This window comes from Anolis carolinensis, chromosome 3 (genome assembly GCF_035594765.1).
Source record: "Anolis carolinensis isolate JA03-04 chromosome 3, rAnoCar3.1.pri, whole genome shotgun sequence".
Taxonomy (NCBI): domain Eukaryota; kingdom Metazoa; phylum Chordata; class Lepidosauria; order Squamata; family Dactyloidae; genus Anolis; species Anolis carolinensis.
The window spans coordinates 198,239,643-198,254,512 of record NC_085843.1 but is presented as its reverse complement, the minus strand read 5'-3'; the positions used below and the strand labels follow the sequence as shown (position 1 = coordinate 198,254,512).

Below are 14,870 nucleotides of genomic sequence, written 5' to 3'. Positions count from 1 at the left end.
AGGCAGAGTTAGGCCTCATTTAGGCCTCTTCCACACTGCCTATAAAATATAGATTATCTGATTTTAACTGGATTATATGTCAGTGTAGACTCAAGGCCCTTCCACATAGCTATATAACCCATTTATAATGGACTTAATGTAAGGTAAAACCTTTACCCTTTACCTTAACTACCACCAATTCCTCAATACTTTATTTCCCATACCACCATACTTCGCCACAGCAACGCGTGGCCAGGCACAGCTAGTCTCCCATAAAAAGGATCCCATCTACACTGATTACTTAGTTTGGTGTACAGGAGGATCAGCCCTTCAGCAGCCAAACAAAACATAATAATAATAATAATAATAATAATAATAATAATAATAATAATAATAATAATTTTATTCTTATATCCCGCCCCATCTCCCCGAGGGACTCGGGGCGGCTTACATGGGGCCATGCCCAGACACGACAGCACAAACGCATTAGATAAAGTCGAGGTAAATCTGAATTCTGCCACAGAAATTGGATTTTCCTCAGACATAGGGCTTGTTAGAACAGCTGGGCTGGTTCCCAAATAACTGTCAGCAACTGTCCCCACTGTCATTCCATGTTTCCTGGAGTTGGGCGCCCTTGAGACGTGGGATGATTGTCCCCTTCCACCACCCTCCATTTCATGGCGGCCTCGGGCCATGATATCAATGTACAAGTAGAGACTGTCACAACAGGGGAGAAACTGAGGATGGCCACTGAGAGGTGCAGTAAGTACTCCCCTCCACCTCCGCAGCAGCATGAGTCCCTCTGTGGACCATACCCAGGGCCAATCCAGCATTCAGCAAGATAGCTTGGCTATGGGTTATGTGCCTGTGTAGACCCGCCCAAGGACCATGGCCACTCTATTCCCACTTGGGAGGCAGAACTTTAATTTTTAAAATAAATAACATCATTTTATATCATTGGTCCATAATCTTTATAGTTATGGTGTAAGTCTTCTTCATGACTATCCTTTAAGATGGAAATTATTACTGCTCCCATACTACATAAAGTATGGAGTGCAAAACAGGTGCAATGAACATGTCTAGATTCCAGTACTCTCACTAACATATGTATGAGCAGGAACTGCCAAATCTATTTAAATGGGAAACACCATGCATGGATTCATTGACTAACATTGTAGCTTATAGGCATTTTCACTTCTATATTCACAATCAACTTGTGTGAGAAGTTGCCCCGAGATTGCTGACTGACTGAAAGGTCACCTATGGCTGAGCAGGACTTTGAATCACATTACATCTGTGCCTATCATGCTGTACCAAATAAAATAAGTCATCATATGGGGTACTGTAAAAGTTTCCCCAGATAATGGCATGTAAAAATACTTGGTAGGCAAACAGGTAGGCAAATACTTCAAACGGGTAGGCAAATACTACGTTTTATTACTGTAATCAAGACAGTATTATTCATCTGTAGCCAGGAGTCAGCTGAACTGAAATTTCTAATTTTCTAGATTCACATCAGGCATTACCTATGAAATGACACTAATGTTCACTGATAATATAGAAGGGAAATCCAAAAGAAATTATGGCCAGATGCTTTTTCAATAGATGTCCCAAACCATTTTTATTTTCTAGTTTCCTCTATTTGGATTACATACATATTTAGTATCATAAAATAATTCTTAAACACTGTTTTTGAATACAGGAGCCATGGGGAGTAAGGAATCCAGCAAGTGCTTGCTTACAACCTCTGAAAGCGAAGTTGATCCAGCAACATCACTTGCCTTAGAGATGAAATATGCACTGGATCCCAACCGGCAAATCAAGAAAAGAAACAAAGCCCTGCAGGTGAGATTCAAAGACATCTGCGAGGCTCAAAATGAGCAGAGGGACAAACAACTCTCTACTTTACAACAAATTGATAAAAAGGAATCAAAGTCTCTCTCTTACAGAGCAGCTTACCGGAAATATATGACAGTGCCTGCCCGGAGGTCAATCCCTAATGTTACTAAAAGTACAGGAGTTCAGACTTCGCCTGAACTTAAAAAGTGTTACCAGACATTCCCTTTGGACCGGAAAAAGGGAAGCATCATCAAAAGCATAGCTTCTGTTGATACTTTCCCCAGTCAAAACAATGGATTCTTAATAGATGTTAAAGATAAGGACAGCAACATCTCAGGGGAGGCTGCTCACTGTAGCAAGAAAGTCACTGGATTTGTGACAGCGGAGTTTATTTCACATACTAATGAACGCATGAATGCAATAGAGCAGCCTTCTAGTGACAACTGTTCTGAGACATGTAAAAGCACTGATTTGCACAGCTGTACTAAAGAACCTCCTTCTCTTCAAAACTCAGCAGCTTCTGTTTTAGAAGAGCCTGATTACCAGCTGCATGACAAAGCAAAACACCACACTGGGCTGTTGGATAGTGAGGAGGCTAATCTATCGACCCATGGAAAAGTGTTCAAGACAGAAGTAGCTTCTGTCTACTTGCCTGCATCCAGTTCACACGCCTCACAGACTGACCTGCAAAATTCTGCAGCAGCAGGGAATGACTGGTTTCTGTGTCCAGCCGAGGAGGACAAAAAAAGAACAGTGCATCTTAATGGTCTGCAATCACAAGCCGTAAGTGCAGCTCAGGCCTGTTCAATGCAGGCACAGTGCCAATCAACTGAATGTAATGAACAGACCCTTCAAATACATGTGTCACCTATGGAAGGAAAACAGCCTTGTCAGACAGCAGTTGCTGTGAGTGAAGGATGTCAACAAATCGTGCCTCACACAGAAGTGGTAGACTTGAAAGCACAGCTGCAGATGATGGAGAACTTGATCAGTTCAAGTCAGGAAACCATAAAGGTCTTGCTGGGAGTTATTCAAGAACTGGAAAAAGGAGAAGCTCACAGAGAAGGGTAAGCTGATTTTGGAATCTTTCATATGTAAGATAATCTCATTTGTTAATTCATATGCATGCATTTTGCTAAGTAATTCATAGCTTCAGCTATAGGTTTGTGCCCTAACACTGTTACTCTCAAAAGTGTCAGAACGGCTATAGCAGTAGATTTATCTGCATCTGCGTTATGTTGCCATATTCATTTGGATTATTTTGTTGAAATAATTATTCTCGATTCACTACCTTACATGCTATACATAATTCATTGTCTACTTGACACTAGCACTCTAATGCTGTAATGACCTTCACTGTGTTTCATTTTGTTTCTAATACACATATAATACCTTAGTTTTTAATGCAACTGCTGCTAAAAAGCATGCCATAGACAACATAACTGCTTTCAAAGAATATTAAAATTAAAAGATCATTATTTTGCATATTCTTCTTACATCACAGGGTAATTTTAAAGTCAGCAATGTCAGTGTCATTGAAGTATCCAATAAATCTTTGTTTCATTCCTTAAAAACAGAGAAGGCAGCTAGGAAACTAAATGGTAAAATCAAAACAAAATATATAGCAATGTCATCCAGCTAAAATGGAATGCAGAGAATATTTCATATACGTTGTCCTGCTTTTGTTATGTCATTTTTTATAGATGTGTTACTCAGTTCTATTTGTAAAAGCATAGCTATTTACTGAGAGTCAGCTAATTAAGCCTTTATCCAATAAATGCAACTTTTGTGCTTTTGGCATCTCACGAGCATTCTCCTCTTTCACCCCTTTCAAGATGCATTGTCGTCATTTGCCAGTTAATTCAATACTTGCAGTCTGGCATACATACACTTCTCAGATTAATGACTCTGTGCTTCCAACACCTCCATACTTTCCAACTGCTTTGCATAGCCTTCATTTCTCCCACTCCTGTAAACATCACCCTTTGACTCCTTCCACTGCTCTGAAATTATCAATATGCTTTGTTCATAGCTTCTGGTGCTATTCTAGCCCTATGTGAGCAAGTAAGCAGTGTATACATTAAATATAGAATCCTTTGCAAAAATGGAAACAAGTTGTTCTCTGGAATAAATTTATAAATATATTAATGAGATAGCCCAAAAGTTTTACAGCATTTATTTAAATTCAAATCCTGCAGTATTCATGAAGCTCAGATCAGGCACACAGTTTTACATACAAAAATATTAATTTCAGTTGCTTGTAGTTTTTAAAATGTGAATATTATTTGTTTGCATTCTATGTCAATAATTATTCATTGCTTTTAATTGATTCAGTGTCTCATCATATCAACCTTCCTGTTTCTACAACAGGAGCAATGCTGTTAGATTTTTCAGAAAATCTGAAGACAGTTTTCTTTGATATTATTAAGATCAACCAAAATTTTAAGAACTAGTTAGGCTTTAATCATTTAACCACTTAACTGTGAGCAATACCCACTGGACTAAGTGCCATTATTTTGCAATGTATATATAAAGGATTGAACTATTGAGCATTAAACATAATGCCCACACATCATTCTTATAAAATGTTATGCTTTCTGATTGTTAATAATAGAAACCTGATTTGTTCAACAGGGATTCATCAGATGAGGAAATTTGAGTTTCTTTCATCACAACCTCTATCACACATCTGATCATGCTATGGGAGTGTACATTATAAAGTTAGCCTTATTGTCAATTTAGTCATGTGATGAAAGATTCCCAAACTGACCATATGCATATGCAAAGTAAATTATAATTTACCAGTGATCAAATAATACATCATTAGTAAAATCACTGCAACTGCTTCTTCACAATTTGAATTTTAATGTCTAGAGTTCTCCATTAAAAGATCAAAACTGTGTTTCCTAATTCTAATTAAAGAATTAAGCTTTAAAAGACCTTTCAGATGAATAATACTATTTATGATAATAATATCTCTATATTATTATTATGATGCCCAGGCACAATCTTCTGCTTATAGATAGAATAAAATTACAAATTACAAACTTTGAAACACCAATTTTAACACATGAACTGCTTAAAGTTGGCAATCAAATTGTATAATAGTTTAAAGAAGTGTCAAAATAGATAAAGACAAAGTTAAAGCATTCCAGATCCTGTCTATAAGCCAACAAAACTGAACCCTCATGGACTTCTGCCAAGATACTGCCGAAGGAGAAGCTGTGGCACTACTATTAAGAAGGCCCTATCTCATACACGGTATACCAAATCAGTAGTTTAGCATTACTTTATCTCTATCTGAGGTAGAGAGACCAGGATTTTCAGGATAGTTTCTAAAGTTCTGTATGGAAACAGTCTGTTCTTAAATTCAAGGATATTGCTGGATGGCAATGTATATTATCTCTCATGGTGGGCTATTCTGGCTAGGGCAAATGGAAATTATAGACCAACATCTGTGGGGCAAAAAGTTACTTTGCATTCACTTAGATTGTAACCAATCTTAATTAAACAAAAATAGATTTGATGGATCAACATTAGTTTCCAAACTGTTTTTGAAGATACTGCATACTAACTCAATTTGAAATACTATCCATATCTGTCCAGAGGAAAGTGTATATAACTTCCTTAAGATTGTACCTGTAGCATGGATAACTGCCTCCCCCAGCCTTTTAAAGTGTAAAATATTATCCAGATTTTATTTATTTATTTATTTGTGTTATCCTGTCATCACAGGTAGGCTCCATCACAGGGTACAATAAATTAAGCTATTTGAAACTGTAGCCCTCTTTACCCCATCCCACCAGCACCCCATTATGTACAGTCACAGTACCAGCAAATACAAGCTGACAAAGATTTCACTGCTTACAACATCTGGATGAATGAAGAAAAGAGGTTATTACCTGTCAAGCCTTTCTGGTCAAGACATCTTATAACTATGGTCTTATTGCCAAATTTGGGGGGGGGGGATTCCCTAATTAATAAAAGAAAAATAGCTGATCTTCACTAGACATTATATGTTGTTATTGATTATATGCTGTTATGATGATTAAATCATAGAATTTCCTTAGCAAGATTTATTCTGCATCTCAAGACTAATTAAAAACTACCTGTCAAGGAGCCAAATACAACTCCTTCACAGAGGAGTCATTATTAAAAAGTACTTTTACTTGTTGCCATCAACCTAATGGAACTTAGGGGTCAGCCTGTGAAACAACTTCTATTACTGATAGTAGAACTTGGGCAGTACCTTATTGGTATTTTGTACGGGTTTTTTTTCAAAGCAATTGGCGGAGGGTGTTAGGAATTAGCCAGGAAAACCCAGATTCGTTTTAGTTATTAGCAAAGGGATGATAAATGGGATAATAGAATACAACAAGAAATATATTTTTTGAAATGAAAATGGGAACGTAATTAAAGATTTAGCAGCTCATGTAGACTTAGGCTTTGCAACTTTATTGTAACTTTTCCATAAATGTATAAGTCTACAAAAATTATGTAAAACTAACAGATGTTTAGACTAGCACAGTATTTACCAGTCCATTACGCTGAGCAATTGATATCAAATGTCAATGCCAATTCTGCCTGAATATTAGCTCTAAACACAAATTCTGGGACATTTCAATTAAAAAGAATTTGCTATAGTTAGTCACAAGGCCCCAAAAACTACCACTATTTCTGTAAAATTCTGACAATTTTAACTGTTTGTTTCCCCTTTAAAGTAATTTTAAAAATGTACTTACCTTTAAAACATTTTGAAAAGCACCATTAGCTGGTTGTACAAAGTACACACTTCTCCTATATGAACTACATTATAAAATTCCATATAATTAAAAACTCGTGTTTAGTTCACCACATTAGCAGTGTCTTCTTCACCAATGTCTAGGTTTAGAAGAAAGCCAGTGTGGTTGTAGTGATTTGAATGTTGGATTAGAACACTAGAAAACCATAGTCTGAAGCCATGAAAGCACACTGTCTGACCTTCTCTTTCAGCTCCAAACTCTTTCAGACTCAGAAGGAGGCAAAGGCAACCCCCCTCTAAACAAATCCTATGATAGGTTTGACATAAGGTCTCCATAAATCAGAAATGAAGGCACACAACAACTAGGATTAGAAGGTTGGTGTTGTATTCAGGAGTGAGGTTGACAGTGTTCAGAGTTGATCAAACAACAGAGAAAAGAGATCTAAACAGTAGACAAAGAATGTAGATAGAAAATAGCATTAGCCAAAGTGATTTCACAAAACAAGAGGATTTGCCATTATTTTGTGGTTATTGTGCAGTTCCACAAATGATCCCAGCTCATCTCTAATGTGCTGGCATTTTAGTCTGATGAGAGTGGTGCATCTCTCATCCTCCAGAGAAGAGAAAAGGCTTTACTCTCACTTCTAACTGATTTCTGAAGCTTAGAATAACACAAATGACACATACAAACATTTCTAGCACTCAAGATGAGGCAGTCATGTGTGGACTATTCCATTTATCTTCTGTACTATGTATACCAATGTTGACAGTTGTGTATTGTGCTTTCTCATAGATAATTATTGTTAGATCCAAGTAGATGTTTTGGGGAAGATAGATAGATTTTAGTATTAAAACATATCTTTATACATACTCTAAAACTAAAGAAAGTGGTTCAATGGGTTCTCAGTTCATGCACAGTGCTAGTAAAACCTAATATATTAGGCTAATGCTCCATATGAAACAAAAACTAGAATGTTCCCCAGAAACACTTGCACACATACATGTATTTTACAGAGATATCCATCTTTATTGGTAGAAAAGTCAACATGACAAAATAGAAGCCTTAAAAAAATCACTAACATAGGGCATATCCAAGTAAGATTAACAAAGTTAAAGCCAAGGTTGATGTGAACCATAGTAAACTAGTCTCAGTGAATAGTTTCAACACTTCAAAGAGACATATATGTGAAATTGAAATTTATATGCAGACAAGTTAACAAGAGCATGTGTGTCTGCTTCCTCTGCAAATGGAAGCAATCAGTAGTGTGAGATAGCATCCATGGAAAGCAAGGGTTGCTGCAGAACTCAGGCTTACCTTGATATCTGAACATGCCCTATATAGCATTAAGATGATATAACCTAATGGTTATATGCTTTAAATTCTAATTCAGATCTTTAATTGTCTTAGACCCCTTCCACACAGCTGAATAAAAACTCACATTTTCTGCTTTGAACTGGAATATATGGCAGTATGGACTCAGATAACCCAGTTCAAAGCAGATAGTATGGGATTGTCTGCCTTGATATTCTCGGCTATATGGCTGTGTGGAAGGGCCTTTAATGGTGCGAACTGATTTTTCTCTTGATTCTCTTTCTGTTGAATGTGTGTCTCCCTTCAACATCTACAACTTTTCCCAAAGTCCTTTCATCTTTCTGTTTTCTGAAGTGCCTTGATTTCAAAGCTTTGTTTAGTCCAGAATAGAAGCAGCAGTATCAAAGGGGCCACCTATGATTTGGATATTCTCTTGAATATTAAGGGGGTCTAATAAATTACATTATGTAATATGATTTTTGTTCCTGGGTTATAAATGTAATTTCCTAATTGGTTCTATCATAAAACATGGAAAAAGTTTATTAAATTGCAAAAACCTTTGTTTTTGCAGAACATCCTGCAGCACGTTTTGCTATAGTTTTACAAATGAATATCTCCTCAAGTCTCAATTCAATGTAGTTTGTAGCAGCCACAAAAAACAAAGTTCCTGGGGTATAACAACTACTTTCAAAGTAAGTATCTCACAATTAAACAGTAAATAACACTCTGGTCTTCACAGTTCTACTCCAACACTCAAGCCAGTACACCATGTTGGATTTTTTGAAAGTGTAAATAGATATCTGGGGAAGGCCCATCCAGACAATATCACTAGAGAGTGTGACACCCTGGGGTAGAGACCCACACCTAATGTCTTCTGGTCCACTGGTTTTGAGTCAAGAGTCAATCTGAGCCCAGAACAAACCCTTTTCCCCTATAACCTATAGGTGGGGGTTGTTTGGTTGATTGACTGTAAGTTAAAAAGAAAACACTTCTGTGTTCACAGATATGCCAAAATATATTTAAAATACAACAGATCAACACCATGCATGTTTGCTGTCTGGCAATTTATAGTGCAGCTAGACTCAACATTGTTATTTTCCAGATAAGCACACTATTCTAAAACATATCTTAGAAATATGAATTTCACACAATCATGTTTCATCGTTATTGCCACAAATACCAAAGTGGATTAATCAGGCTTTCTGCCTTCCGAGAATGTTGGACTGCCAGAATTTAGCAGCCTAAATCCAACTGCTGCATCCTAACTAGAGTAGATCTATTGAACTAGCTGAATTTACATGAATGTTTACTTACTCGGATGTCACTAATTCAGACGGTGTATTCTAGTTGAAACTACCAGTTATTTTACATTTGACGGGAAATCAGTCAAACTATTTTTCTTTAAAAAGCAGGTCCATTTTGTATTCATTTTATATTTTACAAGCCTTGGATAAGCACATTAGTTTACCAACCGATGGTTAACAAATGCTTCTGGTCCTTCCATTATTAGTTCTTTAAAACAACTAAATCACAGCAAACCACACAACCGATTGTTCAAGTTCATAAGTGCCTTCATGAAACCAGAAGGTGAGCACTGACCTTGACTTCTCACAAAACCACTGGAAACTTTGGATGATTTTGATGGTGTTTGTGTTCTTACCACTATATCAGCACACTGGGGTTATTAAAATAATCCTTTAGTTGTCTCTCTATTTTTAATGCCAATTTATCCATTATCAGTCTAATGTCTGATGAAATACTGATATCCTGTAGTTGAAAATACACTATAGAGGGAAGAATAATAGCAGCTGTAGTTTTCTTCTATCCCCCACTGCTGGACTTTCAGCTTATACTTTTTCTTTACATGCACACAATAAACAGTTGGAATAGATTTTCCCCAACTCCGAAGACCAGAATTATTCAGAACACATTCATTTGTCTCTCTCACTTTGGGATTACAGTATTTGTATCCCCAAGATCCTTTCAAGGGATACTGAAACTAGGGTTTGGGGAACTATTTCTTACCTTAAGGAACACAATACATTGTTTTCTAACATTATTTGACAGTCTCTTCCCCGCTTTTTTAAAAAAACAAATAATCATAATAATAGGACTGCCTTTTTAAAATATAACATTTGTTTCTTACAAAGAGGTAGTCTGTATTTCTAAAGAATGGAACAGCCAGCCTTCAGAATATAAGACTCAAAACAACGAAGTGAGTGACTGTAAAAAGCAGATGATCTATAATCAGCATTTCCCAAACAACCGAAAGCAGAAATTGTATCTACAGGGCACATGCTCACAGCAAAACTTCTTCAGGGTAGAGGAAATCATTTCCATGATTTACTAACAGCAGTTGTTTATTTAGTTTGTGTGAATTGCTTGGCACTGCAATAAACTTGAAACTAAGAATCCCCTCAGAAGTACATTTTTCATGTAACCAATGCAGAAACACAGCTTAAATCTGTTACATAGTATCGATAGGGATGGGTTTCGGCTGGGATTAGTTCCAGGATTTTGAATGAATATCAGAATTCATGGATGCTTGTCCAATTATATTAAATGGTATAGTAACTGGTATAGTAAAATGTCCCCTATACAAAATGACAAAGTTAAGGTTTGCTTTTTAGATTTGTTTTAGTATTTTCAAGCCATGGGTGCCCGACTCAGAGGGCTGACTGCTAATTAAATCACAAATTAAATGAAGTTTAAAGAAAGATTTAGTATTTAGGATTGATATTTTGAAAATATAAATGTATAAATAGAGTATTTAAGTACTCTTACCTTTACCATTAAGTAAATGGTCAGGTTAACAATACCATAGTTATTGTCTTAGTTTGTGCCAGTTTGAAAAAGCAGGGCTATAAACGAGAGTGGCAATAAAATGTTATAGCAGTGTTCAGTCTTCAGGTAATCAGCCATATTCCCACCCCAAAATACAATCATCGGTTCACATTTGCTTATGATTAGTGGCACAGGACACCCATGAAAGTGAAACACTGCAAATAAAGAATTCTATTATTTTTAGGTGGAAAGAATATATTTTAGGATTGTCAGAGTCTTCCAACATGACTCTTTGGGGAATCTTCACTGAAAGCTGATCACAGAAATGCACTGGATAATCTAGAGCAGTAGTTCTCAACCTGTGGGTCCCCAGACTACAAATCCCAGAAATCCCAGCCAGTTTACCAGCTGTTAGGATTTCTAGGAGTTGAAGGCCAAAATATCTGGGGACCCACAGGTTGAGAACCACTGATCTAGCGATTCCTAGAGATAAATGTCTCTAGAAATGTCCAGGTCTTCCAGCATGACTGAAGAAACTGACCAGAGAGTTAACATTGAAGGATCTAGGCACACATAGAGAAAATATTGTAATAAAATCTGTGAATAATCAAAATCACAAATGTGTAGGGACGACTGTACTCCATTTAATTCTCCTTTACTCTCCTCAAAGTTGGAGGGCTGCTCGTTTTCTAGCAAGGAAGTGGCTTAATCCCTGGAGAGATTTTTCCTCTGATTTTTTATTTTTTATTTTTGCAAGCTTGGGTTCTGAATATTCTGAACATACCTCCTCATGTTCATGACTTTTAACTATATGAATATAGCCACAGATATCAAGCATTGTTAAAATAGCTGATATATCCTGGAATTCTGTCTACATGGAAATGACCTGGATTAAACACTATTAGAATCAGTGAAAGAAGTATTTGTATTGATGAAAATGCACTCACCTCTTCAACTTATTAATTACAAATCTTATAAAAGCAGTTTTCTAAATGAGTTATTGATTTTCAAAACAGTAGCAGGAAGCAGGAGTTCCAAAAGTGTAGGAGGAGGAAGAAAACCAAACAATATAATAAGTGGAGCATTTGGAGAAGGAGAGGGTAACATTCAATTAAATGCAGGGAAAAGAAAAAGACACTAGAAATGATAGTTTTTAAAAGGTCTGTCGGTAAAAGGAACACCTTCAGGTTCAGTGAAACATTGTACATAACAAAAATTTAAATTTATTGGGTTCCTATGTCCATAGTAGTCCAATGTGTGTTGCCCTGAGCCATTTTAAATGGCTAGTGATCCTAGTTCTAAATGCATGACAAAGTGATGAATTTTTGCAATAATCAAGAATCAAAAGCCTCTTCAACATTTGAACTTTCACCACATAAAATTGAAATACTCGCCAGAGCTGGCCCTAGGTATTTTTCAAGTGTAGGCGAACAGAATTTTGGCGCCCCCCCAAACCAATCACTGAAAAATAAAAGCGTTGGATAAGCGAAAATGTTGGATAATAAGGAAGTATAAAGGAAAAGCCTATAAAACATCAAATTACATTATGATTTTAAAAATTAAGCACCTAAACATCATGTTTTACAACAAATCAATAGAAAAAGCAGTTCAATACATGGTAATGTTATGTAGGAATTACTATATTTGCAAATTTAGCACTAAACATTGAACAGGGATATAGGGCAGTGTGGACTTAGATAACCCAGATAGCCCTCAGTATTAAAAAAAACCCCTCTAAAATCAGGACAATAAATAAAGAACAACACTCTGAAAACAGAAGAAATCCAGACAGTAAACAATCAGGGACAGCTAACTCCTCCCAAAAAAAGATTCTCCCAGGCAAGAAGAAGCCAGGCCTTGAAGCCACAGGGCCATTAAATGCTAATCAAGGTGATTAATTACAACATTCACACCTGCTTCAAAGAAAAGTTCTTTCTCCCACCCTGGACCTTCTACAGATATATAAACCCCACATACCTAGCTTCCAAGTTCCTACAGACCTCACAATCTCTGAAGGCCCCAAAGGTGGGCTTGCGTGGTGCGAAGGTGGGTCTGCGCTGGCCAGAAGGCCCAGCGCGGCCGCTGGAAGGCCCGAAAGAGAAGGAGGTGGAGAGTGGTGCCCTCCTCCCAGGACGATGGTGCCCCCGGGACGATGGCGCCACAGGCAAATGCCTATTTCGCCTTATGGTTGGACCGCCTCTGATACTCGCCCCTATACTGGGACCAATTTAAAGTTTAGGTCCATTTCCTTACTTACTATCAATATATGGGCTGTCTTTCTCCTCTACACTGAGCACCGTTATTAGTGAGTGCGAAATATCACCAAGCTCTAGTCCACTGATAAGTTCAGCATCAAGCGCTCTCAACCCAGATGTTCCTCAATATGCACAGGTTGTCTCTCAAAATCTGTTGCTTTTCCATTCACATTTCTCAACAAATGTGATACATCTGATGTGGAGGAAGAGCTGGTGACCATTATAATTAAACTATAAGCCATTGGCACTTCTGTTCAAAGCAGTGTTTCTCCTTTGAAGAAAAAAATGTAAAACAAAATATCTGTGAAAACATTACGTGGGATTTCAAAAGCTAAGACTGTTGCTCACTCCTATGCTATTTTTTCCCCCAGTGCAAAATCCACATGGATTTTGAGACATATTTCCTACATAATTTTTTCACATGTATTCTTTCACAGATATTGTTACCTGGGGGAAAACCTTATGTCGAAATCGGACCTTGACTATGTAATGAAAGCATCTTCTCATTTGTTGAGACTTGACCCATTAAAGTAAGTCTTCTACTATTAGTGCGGCTGGACTGTTATAAATCAGTTATAAAATATTTCAGTTTAATTTAGGCATTAGGAACGACAAGGGGAAAACATTTATGTATTTATCATTGATTCATTAATGTAAGGATGTCTTTAAACAAACACTGGAAAAGGAATATAATCAATGTTAAGAAAATCAGACACTACTGAATTGTGCAGAAAATTCAACAACAAATTAATGTACAGGCTCTGCCAAGGCATCTTCCAGCATTTTGTTTTTCATATTTCCATACTGTCAGAAAGCCATACCATGATCTAAATTTGAATAAATGTGGCATACACTGATACTATCATATACATATGTGAAAAGACCTTTGAACTGGATGGTACTGAGTAGAACATCTGTGTTCTCTCTAAAAGAGTTAAAAGAAAGGACACTCATTTCAGATAACAAAGGAATAAACTGTGCAAGGAAAATATAATGTCTATGATGAGATTTAGACTTAGTTGTCCTATATTATGAACTAAAGACATTTTGCAAGCATGAATTATGACCTCCTTAATGGAAGGACCCAACATCCAGATGTGTATCTTCTGGGTGGGCCTGGTATCATGAAGGACTCAACTTATTCTGATAATGTCTCTGCTCAATCAGTACAAACATATCTATCAGTAGGCTAGCTCAGCTATTTTCCCACCTGATGCCAAAAAATTGAAGTTTCAGTCCCATTATATGTACATAAGCTAAGTGCATTGACAGCTGTGATCTTTCAATACTGATGACAGGACAGCAGAAGTTACGACTGCTTAACTTGAAGCTATGAACTGGTCAGAACACTGTTGCCCAATTATGTTAACTGCTTGCTGTACATTTGCCTTCAGTATTTGAATGTCCCTTCAATTTGTTTTTATTCATTTATTTCAAACACATATCTTGGGGGTTTTGTACTAGTATACGCTATGTATACATGCTTACTAGCGCTATAGCACACCATAGCCTTAAGTGCTCCATTTACTCGGCGTAGCACTTGATTTTATTTGCACATGATCTATACCTAGGGTGGCAGGGATTGTTGGTTCTAGAAGAGGTCTGGGACAGAGCAAAATCTATAATGAAGGTGCTGAATTTTTTAATGAATGTCTCAATGTGGAGCTCTAAGCAGGACTTGCACATCACAAAACAGGAAGTAAACAAGCTCTCTCTGGGATCTACACTACATTCATAACAAGCATGGTCCGTTATGGAAATCCAGAAAAATCTGAAATAACCATCAGAACAGTGCAATAGTTAGAAATACACAGGAACGAATATGATGTCTTTTAAACCATTAGGTTTCATCTGCCCAGTCCTAGCTTGGCCAGAGTGGATAAAGAATGAGGTCAGGCACAAAGTTTCAAATAAAAAAAGAAATGTAATCATCTGCTTCATGAATACAATAAAAAAGAAT

General features: G+C 36.9%; 2 protein-coding genes across 6 annotated transcripts in view; one reads left to right on the top strand and one right to left on the bottom strand.

Moving 5' to 3' along the window:
* dock1 (dedicator of cytokinesis 1) overlaps nucleotides 1–14,870 on the bottom strand; it is a 557,290-nt gene that overhangs the window by 316,389 nt on the left and 226,031 nt on the right. The gene's annotated exons all lie outside the window — the stretch shown is intronic.
* insyn2a (inhibitory synaptic factor 2A) overlaps nucleotides 1–14,870 on the top strand; it is a 71,972-nt gene that overhangs the window by 24,536 nt on the left and 32,566 nt on the right. For 3 of the 5 annotated variants that reach the window (XR_010004581.1, XM_062976066.1, XM_003218562.4), the window contains exon 3: nucleotides 1,682–2,885. Coding sequence is in view for 4 of the 5 variants with exons in the window: in XM_062976066.1 (XP_062832136.1) it covers nucleotides 1,682–2,885 (1,204 nt within the window). In the remaining variant the exon portion in view is untranslated. Of the gene's footprint in view, nucleotides 1–1,681; nucleotides 2,886–13,347; nucleotides 13,441–14,870 lie in introns of all 5 variants that reach the window. The other 2 variants (XM_062976065.1, XM_008106682.3) reach the window with 1 other exon arrangement.